The sequence below is a fragment of the Herpailurus yagouaroundi genome, unplaced genomic scaffold (genome assembly GCF_014898765.1).
Source record: "Herpailurus yagouaroundi ecotype Mexico unplaced genomic scaffold, PumYag 100, whole genome shotgun sequence".
NCBI lineage: Eukaryota > Metazoa > Chordata > Mammalia > Carnivora > Felidae > Herpailurus > Herpailurus yagouaroundi.
The window spans coordinates 70358133-70385181 of NW_024412391.1; the positions used below are offsets into that span (position 1 = coordinate 70358133).

The 27049-nt window shown below is 41.1% G+C and overlaps 1 protein-coding gene across 3 annotated transcripts in view; it reads right to left on the reverse strand.

The window, feature by feature from the left end:
- The window catches only part of GRM3 (glutamate metabotropic receptor 3), a 219476-nt gene that overhangs the window by 84999 nt on the left and 107428 nt on the right, over positions 1–27049 (reverse strand). For 2 of the 3 annotated variants that reach the window (XM_040472785.1, XM_040472786.1), the window contains exon 2: positions 13144–13755. The exons of the other annotated variant lie outside the window; for it this stretch is intronic. In XM_040472785.1, coding sequence (XP_040328719.1) covers positions 13144–13611 — 468 coding nt within the window. In that variant the 5' untranslated portion in view covers positions 13612–13755. The remainder of the gene's footprint in view (positions 1–13143; positions 13756–27049) is intronic. 3 annotated transcript variants of the gene reach the window in all.

Genomic DNA, 27049 nt, shown 5'->3' on the forward strand with positions numbered 1-27049 from the left:
ACTTTCCGAGAGAAACACTGTCTATACAGCTGAAGTATATGCATTTGAAAAATAACTTGTGGCTGTCCTGGGAATCAGGAGATTCAATAATAGCCACCGTGGGTTTGCCCTTGCACTCTTGGCCGTTCATCTATCTCTTTGGGGCTGTTTTCTAAGATTAAGCCAACAACTTCAGCTGTTTTATCACACATGCAGTCCTGAATGCTTGGCTCCGTCCTTTTAATTAAGCGATTATATATAAGTCTGGAAGAGAAACACTGAGGGCTGCACTTTGAACCATCTGCTACCTCATAACCCACGTGAGTACAGGAAGCACGTTGTGAACGTGGTGATGGTAAGAGACCTCACCGACCCTGCTCTTCCGAATGACCAAGTTGCACTGTCAGCTGTACAAAATCCCGGATTGGTTTGTATTTTAAACTGCAACTGGAGGTGGTATATAGTTGAGAAACCGCCTGAGGAATCCAAGCTGTTCACATCACATGAGTTATCTGCCCATAAAGGATGCCAATCATATTGTTACTGTGGAAAGGATTAGTCATTTTTTTTTTTTTTTTTGGACTGCCCTACCTGCAGTACATCTGGGAACATTTTGCATGAAAACAGTTGACTACAGCCCATGACTGAAGGCCAGAGATTAATCTGGATTTAGGAAATCACATAATAGAGTGTAGCAAATGCCAGTTTACTCAGTATAATCTGCAAAAGTCACTAACTCTTGCATGCTGTGGCCCCCCGAACAATAGTCAAAGGTTCATACTGCCTTTCCCGTTCAACAGCCTGACTCAGTCCTGATGATTTTGTAGGGGCAGTCCAGACAAAGGATTCTTTATCTGTGGTGAAAACTTATAAAAATGCCTTGAAGTTACCCTGATTTCTATCCCAACCTCTCCCGAAATCGCTGCACTCAATGCCTGTGGCTTGCAACCTGGACAATAATATACTTTCATTGTCTCCATTCGTGGCAAATGGATTTATGAATAGAAAGGTTACCCATTTGGGTGCTCTCAAAACTGAAATGATATGCAAACCACATAGGACTCCTCGAATCACGTTTTTTGGGGGGACCAGTATTATAAGACATGTCGGGTTTCTCATGGTGACAATGCTGCTCTGTCTTGCTCCCTTCCTAACACGGCACTATTGGAGGAATAACTTTGTTTCCATCCTGACTCAGCACGTGCTTAGAAGAAGAGCCAGAGGTATTTTGCCGACTGAATCGGTTGGCATCTGACTTTTGCTCCCCTTTTTCTCCATGAATTAATTTTCGAGAGAAATCATGGAACCAAATTCATTTGGGTTCCAGTCACTAACAACGGGATCAAGAGGTCTATGTCGGATCTGGTCCAGAGTGTGTTAGTGTTTGCCAGTAACACCTGCGAAAGCATGGCTCCCAGGGGGACTTGACACCGACAGATCCGTTAGAAGCAGGTCTTTTCGTACCTCGGGGATTGATTTTCGACAATGCCTGTTCGAGGATTTAACAGAGCCACAAGTTGCATTAAACCATGTTTTCTGTGACCCCTGAAGTGACTTGCCTAACGACAACACGACAAATATAGTCTTACCAATGAGAGAGACATTTCTTTCCTTGTTAGCTGTTAACCAAAGGCCAAAAGTTGTTGCTACGCCTGGGGGCAGATGAGGGCTATGGCCCGGTTGAACAAAAAAAAAGGTTACTATTTCCTCCTGAGGTCCTGGGGCAAGAATTTAGGGCAGAAGGTCACATACCACATTATTTGTAGCAAATAGAACTGTGTTATTCACGGTTTCCCCGTTGGCTGTTCACTACTTCAACAGAGGTGTCAGGAAGAAAAGCAAATAGTGTAGTGGTTCATTGCGCTGGAGCGGAATCAAAGAGGCCAACGTTTGGAAGCCCCGCTCCTTCCCTCGCCAGTTGTGTGACCTTAGGCGAATTGTTTTAACTCCTTTAAGAATCAGTTATCTCGTCTGTAGAAAGGAAATAATAGCAGTCCCTTGCTTGAGAAGTTATGCGAGGATGAAATGACAACACAAGTGAAGTATTGAACTCAGGGGCTGGCACTTAGCAAAGGCTCAAAAAGTGATAGAGATGATGGTAACATCTCACCCAGCAGTCATTCATTCAGCGGACTTTGATCAGTGCCAATGGTATGAGGCACTCTTCTAAACTTTAAATTTTTCTGTCATGAGTAAGGTACCCCCACTGCCTTCCATGAAATTATAGTCTGGTGCAAGAAAGAAAAAACATAGCCAAGGTTGAAAATTTTGAGGTACGTGTATACAAACTTATACAGAAACACAGATGAACGAGCAACTAATAACACTCAGGTGAGTCATGGCAGGCCCTCCTGGAGAGGAAACTTGTAGGCTTGATCTTGAAGGATCAGTGAAACGTCACCAGAGAAAGAGAGAAGGATGTAAGAATACATAGACAGAGAAGGGTCTTTGTTTTAATAGTATCCGATAGTTTAGTATTATCAGGGCACCAAGTGTCTTGCAATATTTAGTAGAAGGCAAAGAACAGAGGGACTGTAGCTACACTGCTAAGTGTTTTATATGCTGTGCTAAACATTTTGGATTGTAGCATGTGCTAAACATTTTTGGATTTGTTTACAAAATAAAACCATTAAAATTTGTAATTAAGGGAATGACATGACTTTTAAAGTTGTGTTTAAAAAAAAAAGGCTAGCTATAGTGGGGGTGCCTGGGTGGCTCAGTTGGTTGAGTGTGTCTGGCTCTTGATTTTGGCTCAGGTCATGATCTCGTGATTCGTGGGATCAAGGCATACTCAGCATGGAGCCTGCTTAAGATTCTCTCTCTCTCTCTCTCTCTCTCTCTGCCCCTCCCCCACTCATGTTCTCTCTCTCTCTCTCTCTCTCTCTCTCTCTCTCTCTCATAAAAAAAAGAAAAATAAATAAAAAACGCTGTACTGTAAGGCATCCAACTTGAAAAGAAAGAGTCAGGGAAAGGTAATAAGATTAACAAAACACTCATCCTGACTTAGGCTGTGAGTTCATGTAACCCCAGTAATGATGAATAAGTTCATACTAGAAATATCAAGATTGGAGGTTTAATGGAAAATCTCAGCCCACCTAAAACTGTTTTATTTGGAGGGGCCCTGGGTGGCTCAGTCGGTGGAGCACCCGACTCTTGATTTTGGCTCAGGTCATGATCTCATGGTTTGTGAAATGGAGCCCCGCATTGAGTTCTGTACCGGACCCTCCTGGGGATTCTCTTTCTCTTTCTCAACTTCTCCCCTGTTCCTGCTCTCTCTCTCTCTTTCTCATAAACAAACAAACAAAGTTAAAAAAAACCTCTTTTATTTGGTTGGTAGTACTCAAATACTTGTGTCTTCTTTGTTATCCTGTTCATGTCCTTACAGGCCACCTTCAATCGTTCTTGGAAAGAAGCAGGTCATAAATAATACTGGTCGTTGGACAGAATAGAAAGGGTAAAGAACTTTTAAATCCCTGCTAAAGCCTTTCTTTAACATGGAAATGAACACTGAGAGTCCGTTCAGTGGCCATTGGTAACAGTTGAAATTTGCTGGATGGCACCAACTTGTGTGGGCTGTTGGACTTCTTTAAATCTGGTTCCCCGTGATATTCCTTAAAACTACTGTGTAAGCATAGGTGAGATGTGCTTACGACATACGTATAGTTTTTACTTCTACGGAAAGGTACTTTCAATGGAAAAATTCTGAACAAATTGTAGATGATGTGTTCAATCACATCTGTTTTCCACATTGGGGAAGCTTAATTGCCTGGTTTGTGTCCTACGAGGCCTCACTGTGAACCTGATGGCAGCTCCCCAAACCGGAGGCACAGTGCCTGGGAGAAAGCAATGGGTCCCTGGGATGCATGCCCTACAAATTCAGCCCTATTAAAGTGATGGCAAATGTTTCAAGATGCTTTGCCATTCTGACCACTTGGCAAGGAAATCCGGTCTAAATCTGGAATATAGTTTTTGAAAGTATTTGCTTCTATTGTATTCTCCCCTGTGTTGCAGTTCCCTCTATTGGAAGGTAAAGTCAGAGCTGGCAAGAATCAAGGGTTTATCGCTAGTAACAGAGGGATTTCCATAACATACCAGGTGGTGATGTCAGAAATAGCAACACCACAATTTCAGTGTCCAAAGTCCCACTGATACACTGCCTGGAGTATCAACGTTTGCTTAGAATTTAACTCCAAGTGTTTCTGGAACACTATTCTTAAATTTCCAAAGTCCATTAATTAGAAAAACACTCTGTAAGTTTTCAACTGCATTTTTCATAGACAGTAAAAGCACTTCTACTACATTAAATCAATGAACTTTCATTATCATAAACTGCCAAGTGTTGGCTCCTTCCGTATTGAAATCCTGAGCCTTATGTATTGATCCATTTAAAAGGCACATGTTTAATGGTAATTTGAAAAGAGAACTTTGTGTTGTTAAAGCAAAATCACATCTTAGGTTTAGCTAAAGGTGTCGGGAGTCCTAATTCAATTAGCTTACCTATTCATCTATTTCACAGTATGAAACACTTGCTGATATGTCAGGAATGTCTGTATTCCTTGCATTTCATCCTATGACCTCCGTCAAAGACACGTGATGGCAAAAAAAAGCTGGTTCTCAGCCATGGGCCATTCTCTTGCCCATTGGACAAGTGGTCCTGATGGTAACCTCTTGTTTTTCACAAGAGTAGTTTCCAAATAAACACGACAGAAGGGGAATTAATTAAGGAATAAATTAACCCCAAAGCAAAGGAAAAAAAAAACAAAACAAAACCAACCAACCAGCGCATCTTAGATAATTACCTCTGGTGAGAAATTTCTACAATGAAACAATGTTAACAAAAGCATTTTAAAATTGCTGTTGCCTCCCTCCCGGTGATAAAGTCCTTGAACAGTATTGCCCTTTTTTTTTTTTTTTTTTTTTTTTGAGGAGGGGAAGCAGGAACAATGAGGGGAGGTTTCAAAACAATCAGCTTTGTGAAATTGCTTTAGAATGAAAAGTCTGGAAAGGAAATAAATAAAAAGATTCTATTTGAGATAACTTTTGAGTTGGAGTTTCCTGAAGCTTTGGCTCTGTGAGGGGTTGATCAGGATAGCAGTGTGGGAGGCAAGCTCTCAGGATCCTAATGTTGTTTCCACTATTTGCAAAGTAGTAGAGACTTCACCTTGAATGACCCCCAATGCCTCCAAGAACTGTTTCTCTTGGACTGTAGTTGTTAAAAGTTAAAAAAACAAAAACAAACATATAATAATGATATAATAATAATAATACCAGAGGTGCCTGGGTGGCTCAGTCAGTTAAGTGTCTGACTTCAGCTCAGGTCGCAATCGTATAGTTTATGGGTTTGAGCCCCACGTCAGGCTCTGCACCAACAGCCTGGAGCCTGCTTGGGATTCTCTCTCTCCCTCTCTCTTTGTCCCTCCCCTACTCACGCTGTCCCTGTCTCTCTCAAAATAAATAAATAAACTTAAAAACTAATAATATCAATAATAATATCTACTAAAATCTAAAATGTTAAATGTTCATTATGTGTGAAACACTATTTTTGCTGTTTTTAAATGTATTGTCTCATTTAATTCCTATAATTACCAGGAAGAGAGTACCATTAATATCTCCAACTTAGACATGAGGAAAGAGGCAATGAAGGCTTAAATGAACCCTGTCTGCATGCAGAGTTTTAAATCACCGAGCTAAAATTAAAATTTTAGGAAAGCCTTGCTAAAAATGTATAGTTGTAGCGTATCTGTGCCATGATCATTATATCTGCAATATTAAACTTACTAAATGCAACTATCATCTTTACTTTTCTGGTGATTGACACACTAAAGATAGATTAGTGAATGGATTTCTAATGCTGTCACTCTGCTTTTGTTGAGGTAAGGATGATGTTTCCTTCTCTTCTGCATTAGCTATGAGCATAGGCTGTGGCAATACTTGGCCCTCTGATGACTGTGTGGACTAAGAACAGAGCCCTCTCCTCATCTGGAATGGCCATGGGTGCCCAGCTCTGTGAACTTGGTTGGTTGTCTCTGGACAACTCTAAGCGCAAACGAAGTAGAACCCATTTGTGTATCTTTGTGGTATCTTTTGATACTGAAATCAAGGCATATCTTTTGTGGCCCATGTGCAGGCAGTAGAGGAGGGGAGAGTGGGGGGAAACTTTTGTCCCACATTCTCACTTTGCTACATCATCGTCCTTTTGCATCAAACCCAGTTTTCCATTGTAAGAAAATGCTTATTTGAAACTTATGAACACCTAGACTAATCTGGAATAGGTGGGTCGTGGCTGTGACCCCCCGAGTCCGAGATTTGTTTACCTGGTAGAGGCATTATCCTTGGTGCCCTCGGTACACAGGCCAAAGGATGCATTTCCTAAACTCACGTGGCTTATCGGTTGGTGGAAAACTAGATCTGCAAATAAACAATGGTATTTAATAAGATAGTAGTGGTGATGTGTGTTTACGTTGTGGGAGCTTGGGAAGCGTTTCTCAAGAAGGGTAGGGTTGGAAGTGAGAACTGAAGGTAGGTGGGGTTTGGGAAGGCCTACAGACAGCTGAAGAACATTACATCCCAGGTGGAAGAAACACTGTGTTCTCTCTTTCATGAAAGAATGTGCAGATCCTCTCTGGGAGACTATGAGAAAGCAACTTTCCAGGGAGACTTCAGAGGCAGGCTTGATGTTTACACTGATCTGAATGTCCTTTTCCTGTTTATCTCCACTGCCTTCTGCTCATTCTGTCATGCTCTCTGGTCTCCTAGGGCTTATGCTGGTCGATTGATACTCAGGTCCTGTTCTTACGCCTGTTTTATATATGGGTTTGATACCTCCTCCTTTGCTTATACAGGCCTCAGGGACTCCTAAGAGGTCTATTTTTTTAAAAAAAATTTAAGGTGTATTCGTTTTTCCAAGGCAGAGACAGACATGAGGCAGGGAGGGGCAGAGAGAGAGAGGGAGACACAGAATCCGAAGCAGGCTCCAGGCTCTGAGCTGTCAGCACGGAGCCCGACGCAGGGCTTGAACCCACAGACCGTGAGATCATGACCTGAGCTGAAGTCAGATGCCTAACCGACTGAGCCACCCAGGAGCCCCCTAAGAGGTCTATTTTTAAATTTTATTTTCTATTCTCTCTGCTCCATGTTACCCAGACCCTACACAATAGTATTCTCGATGTTCCTAAAATATAAATGCTTAATAGATGCTTATTTTCTGATGAAAAATGATTTTCGTGAGAGCCCTGGTTGTAATATGTAGGTAATTGAGATGCCGGGTTCACCAAACTCCTAAAAATACTACCATAATCAAGTGAAATAACAATTGGCTGGGCTTCTTCAAAGTGAGCCTGACAGAGAAGAGCCAATTATTTATTGGCTTCATATTTGAGATACTACTTCTGTGGTAATCCCTTGTATCGCAATAGTGGAGCATTTTGGTTACACGAGAAGTGCCCTTAAATGCCGTATAGTTCAAATACCAACATGAACATGCTGCTTCACTTTCAGAAATGGGTCAGTTTTGCTTGAATAACCCCAGTGACAGAGGACTCACTTCCTCACACCCCCCTGCTGTTTCATTTCTAGGACATCTCCCTTATGTCGGCCCTAAACGCGCCTTGTTCTAGATCAGTGATTGCCGGTTGGGAAGGGCCATAGCTCTGTGATTTGGCAAGCCATGGAACATTTTTGGATGTCACAACTTCAGGTGCTGCCGGCATCGAGTCTAGCGGGTGGAGGCCGGTGATGCTGCTAAATAAACCTCCCAAGCACAAGGGCAGCACCAGCCCAATACTGCCAAGGCTGAGAAACTCTCCTCTAGGTTCACCTTATTGATCCACAGAAAAAGTATAAAATTTTCCATCCGGCAGTCTGTCTGAGACTTGGACATAGTTAACTGCACGAAGGCTTTTGTATCTCCAAGTTCTTCGATTATTTTTCTAATGCTGTTATAATAAGACGAGCAATTCGTGTGTGACTCTTCCTAAAGCATTTGAATTTAAAAAAGAAATGAATCATTGGGAGGGAGGGCAATGCTTAATACAAACTGGCCAGTGGCGGACTGCTTTTGCACCATGGGCTTGGTGGAGGAATAAGAGAGTGGTGTCTTCATGTGCCGTTCCCCTTGCCCCATCTAGAGAAACTCCGTGAAACCTACTGCAAGGGATTTAGTTTAAGGAGTTATTCTGATCAGAGACATGATGGAAGCAATGCATGGCATTCCAAATCCGTGTCATGATGCTAATGTCACAATGACTCTCTCCCAGGGCTAGAAAGGTCCTGAGATATGGATATTGCCTGTAAAAGGGTCTGACTATCCTGGGCATGAGAGAGAGGTAGTGAGATCCTTTCAAGGCTCTCTTCTGCCCTTTCTATGAGCTCATCTTTTAGATGCCATCTAACCCAGGCCCCCATTTGTTGCTGAGGTCACTTTAACACTCAGGGACACAACAACCGGGTCAACTAATACCTGTCATTTCAGTTAAAATGTGCTCCAGGTCAGCAAGAAAGACTGAAAAAAATGACACATCCTCTGAAAAAGAGAGAGGAACGTTTTTGGAACAATTCAAGGGACATATTGAATGGACAGCTGAGGAGCTCTCATTGTAGTCTGTTTAAAAAAGCACAAGCATGAACAATGCTTCAAAATAAGTACCCTGCAGACAATGGCCCAGCTAAAGGCAACCAACCCGATACTCTTCTTGAATAAATACTATTTTCCCCTGAAGTGGGTAGATTGCAAGCTTATGGGGAAGAGCAGAATCGTCTTAAAGAGAATCACCAGAGGAGGTCAATAGATCCCATGTATATTTGCTAATAAAGAAGGATTTTGGTGCTAGCTTTCGTTGATTATCCAGTTAAGAAATCAATACTGTTGCTTTATAAAAGGGACAACCACAGAGTGGTTTGTGCTACTTAATAAGAGTGTTGGGAAAATAATTATTAAGGTCTTCATCCATGGTGATACAGTTTAACTCAGTAAATCATTAAGAATTTCCTCTTTCACGCAGTTTTCACCCTCTGCAAACAATGCCTATTGTATGAGCTAACACAGCAGGAGGTATCTCCTCTGCTGACTTCCAGAGAGTTCTTTTCAGTTAGTGAGAAGATAATGAAAGAAGAGGAAGCGGGAGAGAAAGCATCTCCTCAAGCAATCCCACCAAGAAAGCAATCCAGGCTCACGTAGGGGGATTATTATCATTCTCTAAAATCCTCTCTCTCAACAGGCAGTTTTGTAACAAAAAACTCTTTGGTTTGGGACTGGGCGTTACGATTAGATGATAGGAAGTTTTCAAATTGGGTGGTGGATTTGTGTTAGTACATTTCTTCTCTGGCTTCACCCTCTTTTTTTCCCTCTGCTCAGTTCAAGCAAAGATACTTTCCATTAAATATTAAGGAAGTCAAAAGTAGTTAAAAATGGATTACAGTGTTGCCTGACGTAAATGAACCTTTGTGGCTACCGGCTACATGCTGTTACTACGGTTATCAGACACCAGGGTTTATGAGAAGAATCAGTCCAGGAGTAGTAGGCAAGTGTGAGAGGTACCCTGAAAAATCCACTCTCTTAAAATCTTTTCTTCATTAATATACAAGAGTGCTCTAAATTCAGCATTAGAAATTTATTGCTTTGGATTGCCTTTGACTATGTTTTAAAATTCTTACTAAAAGACTTATTTCAAATGGATAACACATTTTAATTCTTCTTCTTTCTTTCTTTCTTTTTTAAAAATTTACTCATTTATTTTGAGACAGAGAGAGAGAATGCAAGTTGGGGAGCAGCAGAGAGGGAGGAAGAGAGAGAATCCCAAGCATGCTCTATGTTGTCAGGGCAGAGCTGGATGGGGGCTCGATCTTACAAACTGTGAAATCATGGCCTGAGCTGGAATCAAGAGTCAGACACTTAAACAACTGAGCCACCCAGGTCCCCCTAACACACCTTAGTTCTTAGCTCTATAGCTAAGAATTCTCTGAGCTCCCCAAGGGGTGTCCCTAAGACCTCTCTTTGTTCATGATGCCTAGCTGAAAGCAAGACCCTGTGGGGAAGTGTTCCTTGGAAGCTGTCTGAAATTCAGTGTATAGACAAATCACTCCACCCCCTAGTTTACTTTGGCCAGGACCAGTGTGTGGTCTAATGAGAGCCTGAGCAGTCAGGACCCCAGGGGGCTATGGAGGAAGGGGTGAAGCCATCTCTGCACTTCCTCTCCAGCTCACTCCCTTACTGTGTCAAGGCCTTCGTCCTCTGGCCCACGGATATCTGCCACAATATTCCAATTGGCCTCTTCAGATCCAGTGTCTCCTTCACACTGTGGCCCACTTAGCCTTCCTCCAGTGCAACTTTCATGCTATCCATCTTTCTCAAAACCTTTCTAAATGTTGCTTCTGACCTTGTGAGCTATATGAACATATTGGGAATTGTAGTTACTGTTATTTCATAGGAATATTGTACCTGAAGCCAGAGTGTGAGTTCCTTGAGGTCAAGGCTGTGTTCTTTCTTACTTTAGTGGTCTTTCTAACCCTTGTCCTAGTGCAGAACACACACAAGGGATATACACAGATTGACTTGTTGATGAAGCATATGGGGCACCAACAATGGCCTCATGGGACTGTTTGGCCACTGGGAAGGCCATGGAGTTCATTTTAGATGTGGCTCTTCTACTGACTTTTCCTATCATTGTGGGGACCTAATAGCTACCATTTGTTGAATATGGTAGTGTTTTGGTGAGGCATTTTCCACAGATGCTATCAATTTATCCTCTCAACAACTTATCAAGGTAGGTGCTATTTGCTTATTTTATTTATTTACTTTTAACATTTATTTTGGAGAGAGAGGGAGGGTAGGGGCAGAGAGAGAGGGAGGCAGAGAGAGAAGCAGGCTCCAGGCTCTGAGCTGTCAGCACAAAGCCCAACTTGGGGCTTGAACTCACAAACCACGAAATCATGACCTGAGCTGAAGTGAGAAGCTTCACTGAGCCACCCAGGGACCCCTATTTTGCTTATTTTACACATGAGCTAAAAAATGTGGAGTTGGAATCATAACCCCATCTTTCTGGTGGTGAAAATTGATATCCTTCATTATAGCATGATACTTTTGGATTCTTTATTTGTGCTGTGGAAACAGAAATCATATCAGCATTTGTGACTTTATGTTAATTTTGACCACATGAATGAAATAATAAGCTAGGTCTTTTGATGATTAAGAAGTGGCTTCTTCCCTTGTGAACTCATACAGGATTTTAGTAGCCCAGATTTTTTTTTTTTAATAAAACAGTTTGCCCCCTCCTGCTGCCTTTTGAAGGTACATAGGTAGTAAAAGAGTAAAATTAGTTTAAAAAATCTATTTGCCTGGCATAGTTTAACTACTTTGGCTAAACAGGTATTTACACATCTGGTGTAGAGTGTAATTTATTGCACTGAAGAAACTAAGGTCAGAAAAGCATATATATATTCTCTTACCAGTGGTAATATCAGGTATAATATAAATATTTATAAAATGATTGGCACCCATCTGGTGAGATTATTATTGAAAGATGACAGATACATATTTTTAATTCTCTCTTCTCAAATAGCAAATCCCGTCTCTCCTGATCCAAGTATGGAGATAGTGGCAAAATTAACATAATATGCTTTGAGATGTGCAATATTTTCTATCCACCTAATGAAGCCAAAGGGTGTTTATGAAAAACCAATTATCCTAATTACTCATAATATGAGGGTGTGTTCTGAAGAAGGAAAGAAATTTGAAGTAGCTCATTTAGAGCAGCACAGAATTGTACATAGAATTTTAAATGCCAGGAATCTAGGAGATAGAAATAAGGTTATTCCAATGCAAATAGAGCCGACTTAAGTGGTTTGTGACATCTAAAGATAACATGAATGTAATCTGACTTCCGTTAGTGCTTGGGGCTTTGATTATAGTAATTTGGTAAGAGGCAAAGAACATGACTCTTGGAATCACGGACTTTTATTATTGTGACCTTCATGCCATGGACTTTTATTATTGTGACCTTCGTGCCTCTCACCAAAAAAAAAAAAAAAAAAAAAAAAAAAGATTGAATGGCAGCTAACGTATAGAAACCATATGGAACAGTTGAAAGAGCACAAAAGTACATAACATTTGAGTTCTAGTTCTTGAGCTGCCTACCAATAGGAGTTTTCATGAAACCAGTCTTTCTGGGACTTGGGAAAATGAGAAGGTTGAGTTAGTAATTTCTCAGCTCTTTTCCATCTCTAAAATTCTGTGACCGTGTGAGTAAAAATTGCTAGAGTTTGAATAATGTGTTCCTTCTTTTTCTAACATAATTATAAGATCCAATTGTCAACTTTTTATCTTAATTTAAGTCACAGGCTGAATTGTTTCTCCCCCCCTCCCCCCACCGCCATGGTAGTAATTCACTGGCTTTTCTGCATACATTTTCAGATTTGCACCATGAGAAACTGTTTACGATTAGTCTCTGAACAAAATGATGCTTTAGTAAAAATTAGTGTAAAAAAACCCCAGAGTTTAGATGCTATTTCTTCTGATGGTTGATTGTATGGATGGCTTCAAATAATCATGTCACCTTATACCCACATCCTTTGTGATGTAATTTCATAGCACTTGTCCTGTGGGCAGGACATATTTCTCTGCTCCTCGACTCTGGGCTGAGCCCTGTCAGTTGCTTTGGTTAACAGGATGTTAGAAGGAATGATAAAGCAGAAACTTGGAAGGGGCCCGTGCAGTTAACTTTGCATTTCCTTGCACCTCTGCCGTTGCTCTGAGAAGAACACGTCTGAGCTAGCCCAGCAATTCCAGGTGGAGGATAAGGAACAATCAGGAGTAGAGCCACCCACAGCTGAACCCCACCTCGATCAGCTCACTCCAGCTGATCTTCAGATCAATTTAGATTCAGATCAATTTATAATTATTATAAATTATAATAATAAATCTTGTTTTAAGCCACTGAATTTTGGGATAGTTTGTTATGCCACAGTAGCTACCGGAGACACTTCTAAACAGTTTTCATCGCTAGAGAAATGTTACGTCTGCAAGCCTGTATTACCAAATACCCACTGAAATAATCGATTATATTTTAATATTATCCATGAAGGCAATTATCAGGATATTTTCTTTTTGTTTCCCCAGGACATGAAACCAAAGAGACATAGCATTTTAACAATAGCGCTGGCCAATCTTACCTGTATGGAAACACTGCTGTATGAGCCGCCGATGACCCCTGCAATGAGCAGTGGGATATTTTCTTGGATGGCATAGGATCCATCAGGACACATATACTCAGCTTCATCCACTTTAGTCAAAGATGCCCTGACAAATTCCAGTGATTGCTCTAATGCATAGGTATCCCTTGAGCATGTATCCAAAATGTGCACACCCAACTTCACTCCTGGTAGCAAGTAATTGTCTTTGTTGATTTCATCAATAGCAAACAACATGGCTTCCAGGCGTTGGATCCCTCTGTCCTCATTGATTCGCCCACATTCCTCAGTTCCAGTGCCTTTTTCATTAATAGGAAACAGACCCCCTAAAACAAGGTCACCTTCTATTTTAATTTCCCTCCTCAGAAAGTTATGGTCCCCTAAAGAGAGTAAAAATCCCTTTGAAAACAAAGCTAACATGAGAACTTGGAGTCTTGTCAACATCTTCATGAATCCTGCTTCTGCACCTCCGGGAGATATCAATGGATGAAGCCAATGTTGCCCGCTAGTCCTCCTCTCTCATTTCCAAACTGGATCTTTGGCCTGTCCTTCAAATAAGGGAGGAACAGACTAACAGAGCCTGTTACCAAATTCCTAAAGAGATAAAAATTATATGAACAAAAATGGTAAGCAAAACATCAGTGATTACATTGAGGGTCCCCAATCAGACCTTTGAAGGGATCATGACTCAAATTACCAGTTAGTAAACACATACTGCACCACTACACCAGGCACTCTCCCCCCAGGGATTCTCACCCAGCCCTTACAACACATGGTGACGCAGATCTTAGCGGTTCCATCTCCCAGAAATGGGTACTGAGGACTAAAACAGAGAAGCGACCAAAGTGTACCTGGAATGGGGGTGATGTTTAGACTCTAGTTTTCCTAATGCCAAGTTCAGTACTTCACCTACTTGGTCATAGACTCTGGTCAGTCAATGGTAGGGCAGTAACTTGGATTGAATCTGTATCCTTTCTCCTTCAGCTACATTTATAGACCAGCCCTTTTTATTCACTCTTTTCTTTCCATTTGGGGACGAAACAAAACACCCATGTGACTCTTTCACCGTTTCTGCATTTCTGCCATCACATTCCTGTCCTTCCTTTATTCTAGATACTCTCAGCCCGCTGCAATCAAGATTTTGCCTTCACTGCTCTAAAAAAAAAAAAAAAAAAAAAAAAAAGGCGGCTCTGGAAAAAGCTACTACTGATCTGCTAAGTTTTCAAATCCACTAACCCCACTGTAGGCCCCATTTGACTTGAACTTCATTGAAATTCTGACTACTTTCTACCTGCTCCAGCTTCCTAGGTTTCTGTTCTCTTTCTTCTACATCTCAAATTTCATTGTTGAACACCTCCTCCCCACCCCAGGCTCGGTCATCCACTGTCAAGGTTTCAGCTCTCACTGAAATGATTCCTAGGTTAGCTGCCTGCTAAACAGCCCTGACTACACATCTCTGTGACACCTCAAGGTCTGTAGGTTATAGACTCTCGCTTATCTCTGCGATTGGATCTTCTTTGTATCCAGGTGCTCATGCCGGAAACCTGCAAGCTTGAGCCCTTCCCACTTTCCCCGCTTCCACCCTTAATTAGCCACTAAGTCCTGTAAAGTTTACCTGATTAGCTTCCTTCAACGCCACCTCTTTGTTTATAACCCCTCCGTGCTAGGCTCTTGTTCTCACTAACAGGACCATCGCAGGAGGTTCTACAGACCTGCTGCCGGCCCCCAAGGCACGTTTTTATCAGTTAGGAAAAGATAACCTTACTCAAGTACAACATTTTCAAATTTGTATGGTATCACCTGGACTGCAGATGATGGGGGAAAGTTCCAATTGCCACCGATAGCTGCCTCCTCCAGCCAGCGTTAGGCAACTCCTGATGTGGCCTCACGTTCAGAGGGGTGTAGTGATTACCAGTGGTGGGGTCTGTGCAGTAGACTGTGGCTTAGGATGCTTCCAGAAATCAAGCTTCTTTTTACATTATAGGGTAGAACATAACGCACCTTCAAGGATGCAGGCAAAGCCCTGCCATGATAATCATGTTTTTGACAGTAGGCTGGGGTCTTCCTAGGGAACATTCCAGAATCCTGGTGTGGAGTAGCCCAGTTGCATGTACACAAGCCAGCAGACCTACCTACCTACCTAGCACCGGAGCAAACACCGGCCGGCACTCTCGTGCCGCCTGTGCGCCGCCCTTCTCCCCAGATGAGGTAAGCTTATTATTTTTAGAGTCCGGTGAGAGAGGTGATGGCAGAGATTCCTGGAACATTCTCCTGACAGGGTGCTGTTGCGTGTTTGTGTGTGCGGTTTGGGGTACCTGCCCGCTCTCCTGCTTTTGTACGTGATTGTGTATTGGTGGGGTTTGACGAGGGAGGGGGTCCTCCGGGCTGGTCTTCCACTTGGTCAGGATGTCCGAAAACCACACCAGCTGTGTGCTGTCAGCTTTGTCAGTAAATGTTCGTCATCTGAATGGCGGCCCACCCGAGGAGGCACTCGAGGAATGCAGAGTCTTACTTGCCGCTCAGAATGGCCCGTCTCCTACCAGTCTATACCGACTTCCTTCAGCCTCTAGGTTGAAGGATTGACTTCTTCGTGCTCCAGAATCTTGTCCCTGGCTAGCTCTCAAGCCTTACTGTTCACCAGGCCCGTCTGCTCCCTCCTCCCTCTGCGCCTCAGCCGTGACTGAACTATGTTTACCTGAGAGGACTTCTAGAATGTTGATGGTGCCTGATGTGGCTCATGTTTTTCCCTTTGCCATGAATGCCCTTCTATACCCATCTGTCTGGCAAACACCCACTTATCATCAAAGACTCAATAATCACTACCAGGAAAGGCCAAGAATTTTTTCCTCTCTTCCTTCTCTGCTCAAATCCTGCTTTATATTCCTACTGTAGCTACTTCAAGAAATGTTTGCTATTACTATTATAGTTCTTATTTGTTTCTTTGCTCATTGGGAATAAATAAAATGGCACAACATTGAGGATTTTTAAGGCGTGAAGAAAAAAATCAAAACCCAACAATAAAAAAAGAGACAGGAACTAGTTCAGTATGTACTTTAACAGTTTTGACATTTCTCCCTTCTCATGTTAGCAGTGCCCTTTATTTATTTAAAAAAATTTTTTTTTCTTTAACCTTTGTTTATTATTGAGAGACAGAAACAGAGCGTGAGCATGGGAGGGGCAGAGAGAGGGGGAGACACAGAATGCGAAGCAGGCTCCAGGCTCCGAGCTGTCAGCACAGAGTGTGACGTAGGGCTAGAACTCACAAACCGGGAAATCACGACCTGAGCTGAAGTCAGACGCTTAACCCACTGAACCACCCAGGCACACCTGCAGTGCCCTTTAAAGCCCAGCTTTCCACATGCTTTCTGTTCCTTTTGCATGAAGCAAGTGATAGATTGTTTTCTTGAGACATGTGAGTCATCCGGGTTTTGTTTTGTTTATTTAGGTGTGAGCCTCAGCAATGACAGCGGCAGTCATTGGAACGCGCAGCGTGAGCCCAGAGACTCTCCGGGAGATCTGCCACGGGGCACTAGAAAGTCTAATAATAAAAATCTTTTTAAGTTTATTTATTTATTTTGAAAGAGAGAGAGAGGAGAGAGAGGGGGGCAGAGAGAAAGCAAGAGGGAGAGGATCCCAAGAAGGCTCCATTTTGTTGGTGCAGAGCCCAATGCGGGGCTCAATCCCCTGTACTGTGAGATCATGACTTGAGCAGAAACCAAGAGCTGGACTAGAGTCCAGCTGGACTGAAGCACCCAGGAGCCCCTAATAATAAGTTTTTAAAAAGTTTATACTGTCATATATATATATATATATATATATATATGTGTGTGTTTCATATCAATTTCTGGTCTCTCTTTGATCTCTATGTGTAATTCCCTTTGAAGCAAAACTACCATGGAAGGCAAAAGACACTGTGATCATTATCATGAATTATAAAGAAGCAGAAATTGCTCTATAAAATAATTGTTTTATGTGTCTAATAAAAGAGAAGAGCTAATTAAAAGAAGGACATCAACACAACTTTACCGTGTATTTGAAAAACAGGTAGGTATCTCTTGGGTCAGTAGAAAGTTTGACTACTCAAAGAGTAAAGACGACCTTACAGTTTATGGAAAGCTTAATTCTCTCTTAAGAAAATGCTCTTGGCCAGGGTGCCTGGGTGGCTCAGTTGGTTAAGCGTCTGACTCTTGATTTCTGCTCAGGTCATGATCTCATGGTTTGAACCCCATGTCAGCCTCTGTGCTCACAGCATGGAGCCTGCTCAAGATTCTCTGTTTCCCTCTCTCTCTCTCTCTCTCTCTGCCCCTCCCCCACTTGCTCATGCTCTCTCTCTCTCTCTCTCTCTCTCTCTTTCTCAAAGTAAATAAATAAACTTAAGAAAGAAAAAAAGAAACAAAATCCTCTTGTCCAAAGCCAACTTGAAAGGCAACATCGCATTACACTGAAAGTAATAATACATATTAGTCTGCCTGTTTCACAAGTAGGGGCTGTATTTTATGTATGTTTGTGTATCCAGGGCCTGGCATAATGTCTGCCTGCAATCCAGAAGATACGCAACAAAAATTCCTTGAAGGGACAGGGACATCCATGACTAGTATGTTTGCAGATGACTCTTGACTATTTTATTTGTGGCATAGTAAAGGGGAACTAAAGTAGAGAAAGGGGTTCTTTTATTTCATCGCCCACCCTGTCATCTCAAGGTGCTCTTCTCCTATTACTCTGCTGGTAGAACTACTAACAGGTAGAACTGTAGATACTACTTTGTGAAGTTGCCAGAGAAAAATGCTTCCTTTGTATTTGGAAGGAATACAAATACCTGCTGAGGCGGGCCCCTATGAAGGTAGGAGAGATGTGGCCTCAGGCTGACCTACATTTACTTCAGTGAGAGCTTCAGCGAGGAGAATACTAAATTAGGAACATGCATATTATCCTCTTTCAAAGCATCAGAGACGCATTCACTCATGAAATATTTATTGAACACCTACTATGTGTGTGCTAGGCCGTGAGCTGGATATGCAGAATATACACTGTAATTGCAAGCAAGCGAACGTTATGCCTGCTGTCGAATAACATTCTAAATGCTTAGGTGTTTTTATGCCAAAAGGGACAGAAAGGAACTCGTGTCTGTTTCTACCAACTATCTCTGCCATTTATGAAAATCTTCCAAATAAGTTTACCATGGGTTTCTTTTAACATGGTAATTGTTATTAAATGCTTGACTCAAAAAGCAATCCATTACATATTACGTATATCATATACATTTAAAAAGTAGATATACAGATCTTAAAAACAAGTTGACTGACAACAACACTATGTAAAATCTTTTTCCTTTAAGCCTTCTGACGAGGCATCTTTAAGTCACATTTAATGTAGTCTTGGAGAATTACAAATTAAAAATCAATTAGAGAAATGCTTAAATACACTGTCTTAATATTTTCTTATTTACCTTTTCCTTAAAGCAAAATTTAAAATGATTAAGAGCGTAGGGCCATGAATAATTTAAAGACACTTAGCATTATTTAAAATGAAGCCCTAAGAACTAAAAGAACAGGAAATTAAAATTTAACACTGAAAAACAGACAAACATGCTTAATTTAATGCAACGGTTTATCTGTGAGTAACACCTTATCGGATTGGGGGAAAGGGCAGCAGCCACTTCTTTTCAGGTTCCTTTCATTAGAAATCAGCCAGGGGCACATCCCCCAGATAAACAGGCTCCCTACTGCAGCCACATTCATATGCAGCGGGAGGACTGCAGCTCTGTGCTCAAAGTGCTCTGTTCAGGGATGATGAGTGATGTGTCAACTCTAAACAAGCATGTGTAGCCCTCTCTGCGGGCAACCTGCTCACCGATGTTTTATTAATCGGTGCATTAATAGAATCTCAGAGGTTCGCTGTGAATATAACCCCTGGAATACGTGGGCAAGAAGCGTTTGTATACTCTGCGTATGCTAATGTGTACGTTCCTTCCTCTCTTGACTGCCCAGGGACACAGTATCGAAAACGAAATCCAGTTTGATTCAATGAATAAGTCGTTTATTCACGGAAGATCTAACGCCAGCCACCACGTCCACTCTCCCCTAGAAAGAAACCCTTAAGATTTGGAGAAATTTTAGGGTTAGTGATAGCATATGAAATTTGATTGTAAATTTAGCTATAAAATTTTTCGCTGCCAGAATTATAGGCAATAAAAGACATGGTCTTTGTTCCTGAACGGCCATTTTCGATTGGGTAAACAGAGGTTGTAGCTTTCTGGCATTTTTAATAGCAGGATGTGTCATGCGCATTCTAATTCCTTTATTTTTACTGTGCAACAGATGTATTTTTCCCAGAATCCTTTAAGAAATTATTGTGAGTAGATGACTATTTAAAATCCAATCATTTGGGGCGCCTGGGTGGCGCAGTCGGTTAAGCGTCCGACTTCAGCCAGGTCACGATCTCGCGGTCCGTGAGTTCGAGCCCCGCGTCAGGCTCAGGGCTGATGGCTCAGAGCCTGGAGCCTGTTTCCGATTCTGTGTCTCCCTCTCTCTCTGCCCCTCCCCCGTTCATGCTCTGTCTCTCTCTGTCCCAAAAATAAATAAACGTTGAAAAAAAAATTTAGAAAAAAATAAAATCCAATCATTTGTAGCAAATCTACTTAAAATTTCTAGCGTAAATTACTTTAGCTGTAAGGTGGTCTAATTCCATTTGCTGAATTCCCATAGTTTGTGCTATGTTTATGATGATCATATTTTTTAATATTTATTTGCATAGTTTTTTTAAGTTCAAATTTAACAATTTGTTCTTTTCTTTCTTTCTTCCTCGTTAGATTGTAAGCTATTGGATATCAAGGACAGTGCCTTAGACATTTCTGTACTTCCCATAGTGCCTCACATATAAATTTGTCAAATATTGGTTAAATGATAAATTCCAAGGAGCATGTAGGTTTTTGAGAGATCAGTCAGAGGATTGGAAAAATAATTTAGAAATTCTCTGCAGGGAATGAAGAAGATAGCTGAGAAGACCACTACCGCCCCTCCCTCCCGCCCCCAAAGTGACATTATAATAGGTCAAGATGCAACTTTGGCACCAGAGAAACTTGACCCAAATAGCTCTCAATTTTCCTTTGACTTTGAATTGCTTTAAGGAAAAAGATACGCAGTAAAACTAGAAAAGCTGAGAGTGCTTGAGAAATTGGAAAGGTTAGGACACACATTGGTGGTCCCAGGGAGATTAGGAAAAATGTAAAACAACACAGGACCTACAGGTCAGGTTCTATGATGCATGAATGACAAGGCGGAAGAGTGGAGGCCAGGCCTATGTATTTAGATTTGATGTGTGAGTGTGTTTTATTCACAGAGAAGACAGAAGCAGCCCCAGACCCTAGGTGGCTCTCTGGAAGATGGAGATGCTGCCATTTGGGATGAGAGCCAGAAAGAGAGGTTGATGAGGCCAAAAGGAGAAACGCCCACTTTACTATTTGAACTTGACCCCTGTACCCCCTACAAAGTCACAAATCCTATTTCCTTCAATCCTCTGAATTTAGAAAAAAAGGGTTTTTATGAGGTAGGCAAACAGATGTACAATTGTGTTAAACTTGGGTCCTTAGGGTAATTGCTGCTAATTTACTTCCAATCAATAATATTAACTTGATTCATTCCACGTACAATATATATGAAAAATTTATTCAAAGTGAGTGGATAAAAATTCAAAGTGAATCTTTCTTGTTCTAAACACCAACGTGCACAGTATTTTCCTCCATGTGCGTACGTGTGCGTGTGTGTGAGGGCAGTATGTGTGTTGCCATTTCAGCTGGTTTTCATCCTCAAGTTTCCTAACCTCATTACAAAGCCTTGGAACTGGAGCCTCCCCAAATTCCCTGCAGTCTACCTTTGTCCTTTTCCTCTTAGAAGCTGCCAAATCTAATAGGAGTTATAGGTTTGTCAGCATGAACAGAGAGTACAGAAACTGGGTTTGTCAAAAGCTTTCCCTCTAGCTCTGGACAAAATGGCAAAGGAGAAGAAATGGAGGAATGCTGTTCAGGGGAGAACATTTTTACTAGTTGGCCACGTGATCTATCAAGTGACTGCTATTAATAATGTCCTGTGTGTATACAGTCCTTTCTCTTGTATAATGTCAAAGTGTTTTGCACAATGAATTAACTTTTACTGCTGCCTGGTGAGAAAGAATTATATTATCTATTGCTGAGAAGAGAGAGTGAGAGAGAAATTTGTAATGCAAATTGTTTAAGGTAGTAGTGGGAAGTAAATATTGAATTAGGATCTAAGGAAGCTTTTATCATTATTGCCCAATAAAGCCTTACAAAAGAGAACACATATCAACATATGTCCTATGTGTTTCCCCCAAAATATCATACGGATCTCTTAAATTTTCCTCAGTAGGTAAAAGATACAACATCTGAAAGACCATCACCTTTGCCTAGTGCTAAATGAAGTTGTTAGAATACCTATAGCTGGCTTCTGCTTCTGGCCAGTCATAGTAATTGGTATTGAATCTGCCCTCCAGCTGAAAATAGCTGTAAAATGGACAAAATGTTTAAGGCAAACTATGATCCTTGAGAGAAAGAAACGCATGAAGGAATTGCCATGATTACTCTGTGAAGTTCCCAACATTCTACATGGGAACACTATTCTGCCCTGGGGCAGGGGCAGCCTCGTTGACTTCAGAGGCAGAGATTAGAGTTCTTGGCTTCTGAAGTGATTGCAAATTGTAGGGCAGAGGGATGCATAGAGATGGTGAGAATGAGATCTATGTGGTGCAAAGGTTAGTCATGTCATATACAGGGTGAGATTCCTTGAGGCCTGGCAGGGATCACCTGCCTGCAGAGGGTTGAGATAAAGGTCAATATCAGAGGTCATGCATATCAGAAAACTAATGAAACTCTAACCCACCTTGAGTGGAGAGACCACACCAGGCATTATTATACTTTCAGTCAAATTTCCAGAAAGGCTATGCTCTACAACTAAGAGCCAAGCTCAGGAACAAGGGACATGTCATAGGACTACATCTAGAAAAGACCTGCCCTAAGAAGACTAAAACTAAGTCTAACAAAACTAAAATTATTCACCAGTTACTTAACTGCCTGCTGAGGCAAAACTCAAAACTCTTAAAGGAAGACGACATCATTTAGACTGCCTTCAGTATAATCCCACAATAACCAATATGCTATCAAAAGTTGTTTGACAGTCAGAGAAGGACAGATATCATGTGTTTTCACTCATATGTGGATCTTGAGAAACTTAACAGAAAACCATGGGGGAAGGGAAGGGGAAAAAATAGTTATAAACAGGGAGAGAGGCAAACCAAAAGAGACTCTTAAATACAGAGGACAAACTGAGGGTGGATAGGGGGTGGGGGTGATGGGAAAATGGGTGATGGGCATTGAGAAGGGCACTTGTTGGGATGAGCACGGGGTGTTGTATGTAAGCCAATGTGACAATAAATTATATTCATAAAAAATTGTTTGACATATAAGGAAACAGGAAAATGTGACCCAGAGTAAAGAGAAAAAGCATTCAATAGAAATAGGCCCTGAAATGATTCACATTTTGAAATTAGAAGATAAGAACTGTAAGTAGACTATTGTAAATATGTTCAAAAATGTAAAGAAATGAATGAATAGATGAGAAATCTCATGAGACGATGGAAACTATAAAAAAAACACAAAACTACTATATTTAAATATATAAAATGTGTGTGAGGGGGCACAACAAATTGGAGATGGGAAAACAGTCAATAAAAACCTGGAAGATAGATGACAAGAAATGATCCAATCTGACCAGAAAGAAATGACATTGAAAAGAATTGACCAAAGCTTCAATGTTCAGTTGGACAATATTAAGTGGTCTAATACACATGTAATTTGAGTTCCAGAAAGAGAGGAGAAAAAATGGAAGGAAAAAAAATGCTTGAGGAAATAGTGACTGGAAAATACCCCAAACTTTGTGGTAAGCATAAGACTACAAAACCAAGAAGCTCAGCAAATCCTAAGCAGGATAAATACAAATAAAACCACATATAGCAAATCATAGACAAATTGTTAAAACCTAAGGGAAAGCTTGGAAAACAGAGTAAAACGGCACGTATGTGCAGGGTAACGATATGAATGACGGCTCACTTTTCATCAAAAATAGTGGTGGCCATAACCCAATGGAATGGCATCTTTCAAGTTCTTGGGGGGAGAAACCAGTCAGGCATCCCCAAATTCTATTTCCAGTTCAAATATGCTTCAAGAATTGAGGTGATATTCAGATTTTTCAGGCAACGAAAAGTGAGAGATTTCATTGCCAGCAGACTTAAACTATGAGACATGTTAAAGGAATTACTTCAAAGAGGATGACACCAGATGGAAATTCAAATGTATAGGAAGGAGTGAAGCGCACCAGAAATGGTAAATGCACGGGTTAATATAGAAGATCTGTTAAGTCCAGCTGCCAGGCATTGTTAGAATGAGTTCAGGGAAACTATATTTGTCACAAATAAAAAATGGTTAGAAAAGATGAGTCCCACTACCATTTTGTCTATTGTACTTCGATTTTACTTCTTTCTGTATATGTTTGCATCCATCCTAGATCCTGTTAGTTGAAAACCTTTTTGCACCTTCTACAGTACTTCTGCTAAAAGAACGATCTCCTAATTCAAAGGCCATGCCTCTGACAGTAAGACAGGTAATAGCCAATAGCACATTCTTTTTTATTATATAGCTGCTAATAGATTTTGTCAAGGATGAAACACAGCTGGAACACAGTGGTACAACTGGACTGGTTGTTAAAATATTAAAATACTTCCATCTAATTGGTGAACAGTAAATCCACCAAGCCCTCTGAATATTCCTCCACTTTCCTGGTGGCTCTGGTTTCTCCTCTGGTGTATCTCCACCAATTCTCCCAATTTCCTCATAACCCAGCAATAAAAGTGTCAAATTCTGGCACGGTAGGGTCTCTAGCTTCCAGCGCCAAGAGTCTGGTTCCTGTCCATTTTCATAACATGAGACGAGTCGTTAAACATTTTGAATATCACTCCTGAATTGACTTGCTGAATCCGATGTGGTAAATTAGGGGGAAGTTTTAGTTTTAAAGCAAGATTGTCATTAGTTAGAACAAAAAGGGATTTTGCTTTGTAGTTTGGCTAATTAGCATCCATTGCTAATTTTTTTCTAGAAACTGTACCACATTTTCTCTTGGGGAGCCAATCCATATGTTCATAAAGCAAGGTGAATCCATTCCTGGCTTGATAGGTGGTACACATGAGTAACCAGAATGTGATATGTCTCTGGCCACAGCAGTTGGTTCCGGGATGAGTCTGTGACCAAGTCATCGCCAACTGGGGTTAATCTGAAAACTTTTTTAGAACTACCAGGAGAAAAACATCCTCTTTCTGTTAGGGTGATGTAGAGAAATGGATATAAGCCCAGAGCTGTTGGCAGCCATCTTACCACCATGAGTTGAGAGCCTGAGGTGTAAAGCCAAGAGACAGAGAAATGGTGAAACCTAACAATGTCATATATGATATTTAATCCAGCTTAGATTTCCCAGTTATGAGAGAGAGCAGATTCCTCTTTTGCTTAAGTCAGTTTGAAATTTGTTTGTCACGTGTCACTAGACGATTCCTGAATAGAACCTCCCTTCTGTTCCAATTCCCTTCCCATTAAAGATACTAAAATTTATTGAGCACCTACCTTATGCCAGAAACTTTGATTAATATTACGTGTCAATTATTTTATTTAATCCTACAGTTTTCCTCCTGCTCAGGCATGCCCTTCCATAGATGACTGATTCGGTCCAGAATCTCAGATGGACCCAGGCTTCATGATGGTTCCCATTGTGTTAGCCTACCTATGGATGGCTTTTCCTAGAAATGCAACTACTCCAGTCATCCCTGCCTTTATACTCTTACCAGAATTCCAGTTTTCTCAAAACTCTTACTTATGACAAGTGAAGTCAATCTGATATATTAAGCTGTCAGTTTTTAGCACATTAATGCATGTTAGTTTATTAACCATTTAGGGGTGCTCAAATTTTTAATGGGCCAAAACATTGTCTTGAGACAAGAGAAACGTTTTAAATCATGGAATTTTAGATACCTCAGTGTACATGCAATTCAGTATGAGGGCCTAACTGGTGTTCTTCAAGTTACAGCGCTTGTGAACTCGGTACTCAAATAGAAACAACTTATGCATATCAGCCACTGTGAAATTCGGGGCTTAAGATAATCCTCACCTCATCAAATAGATGATTAAATGCCAGGCAATTAAGGGCCATTGACAAGTTATCTCCAGCCTGATGGAGTTGTCTGGTCTCTGATGTGACTTTAAAACTTTTTTTTTTTTTTCCCAGTTCTTCTTTGTTGAAAAATTTTAGAGAAAATTATTGATGTGCTTTACTTGTCTGGTGTGAGGTGTCCAGGGCCAATTATACATATTTATTTCCAATTCTGTGTTCAGTGATACCACGTCGATAGCATCAAATTAGCCATGATGGGGGTACTTACACTGCAGAAATTAGTAAACATTAACAGTCAGTCTGTCCTCACAAATCCTACAGATTTGGTTCTTAAACATTTACCAGCACACCACTAGAGGTATATTTAACAGTATGCTCTTAAAAACCTATTCCTAGGGAATCAAATAGGAAAAGCCTGGGAAAGCAGTATAGCATCATGCCTTACTTAGATCAGTGTTTTTTCTACCTGAAGATCACAAGCTGTTCACGTGTCATGAAATACATTAGTGAATTGCAACGAGATTTTAAAAGGAAGCAGAAGAATTGAAAGGAGAGTAGACAATGCCCAAAGGCATGTAGTAAGGCTGAGTATTATCTTCTAAAACTTTTTTTGGTGCATATGAGTGTATGTTTTCAGTTACAATGTAAAATAATTTCTTACTGGCTCATGGTCAAAAAGAAAGTTTGAAAGTCAGTGTTTTACAATGTGGGCCCTGTAGTCAAACAAATGTTTAAGTGTACTTTATAGTCAGCATGTGACCACCTTTCTGTCCCTCATTTTACACGTGTGTCAAATGGAGACAATAACAGTGCCTTTCTCATGGACTTTTTGATAGTGAGGATAATTTGCCATGTGCTCCAATGAAACTGGGGGGTATTCTGGACCCTCCACATAACCACCTCAGGTTCAAAGCCAGTGCTGTTTCAGGATTGGATGCTTTTGACTGTCTAGTCTTCATTTTCTCAATTAGTGAACAGAACCACCTGGTAGTAATCCTCTATGACGCTGATTTTCTCCTGGCTAACGTTTAGGAGCTATGTGATCTGGGGGAATCACTGGCTTGCCGAATGATGCAAAGTAGGACCTAAAAGCTCCTAGGTGTCCAGTAAATTCTGGATTGTTTGGCATTTATGGGTGATAGAGACCATAAAATGCCGGGAGAAAGTGGAAAGTAATCACCTACGAAAAAGATGCAAGGTGCTCATAGCAAATTGATTTATTCCGTTTCTCCTGAAAAACACGTTTTCATCCCTGCTCTCTTGATCCTTTCCTGTCATACTGAGTTTTATTGAAAGAGGGCTGGGCACCTCTTGTTCTGAGTCAGACTGGACTAGGACATTATTAGCTGACTTGTACGCTAAGAGCAGAATGTCTAAGTTTCTGTCCGCAGATCATCTTAATTTTCATTGTCCTGCGGAGTCGGTGCCTCAGGTACAAAGGGTTTGGGCCCTTGTGGCTGTAACGATTATTACTCTTTAAATTCCATGGTAATTGCAGTGTCTGTGCCGACAAGCCTGGGCTGCCTTCTGCCTCCTTTTCCAGGCCCTGCATGATTTTCAGGGAGAACTGATCCCTCTGTCTTAGCACACGTCTAAATGCGGGAAGCTCCTACCGTGTAGCTGTAACTGGAGGCATAGATTTTCAACCAGCAGGACTAATGTGTCTC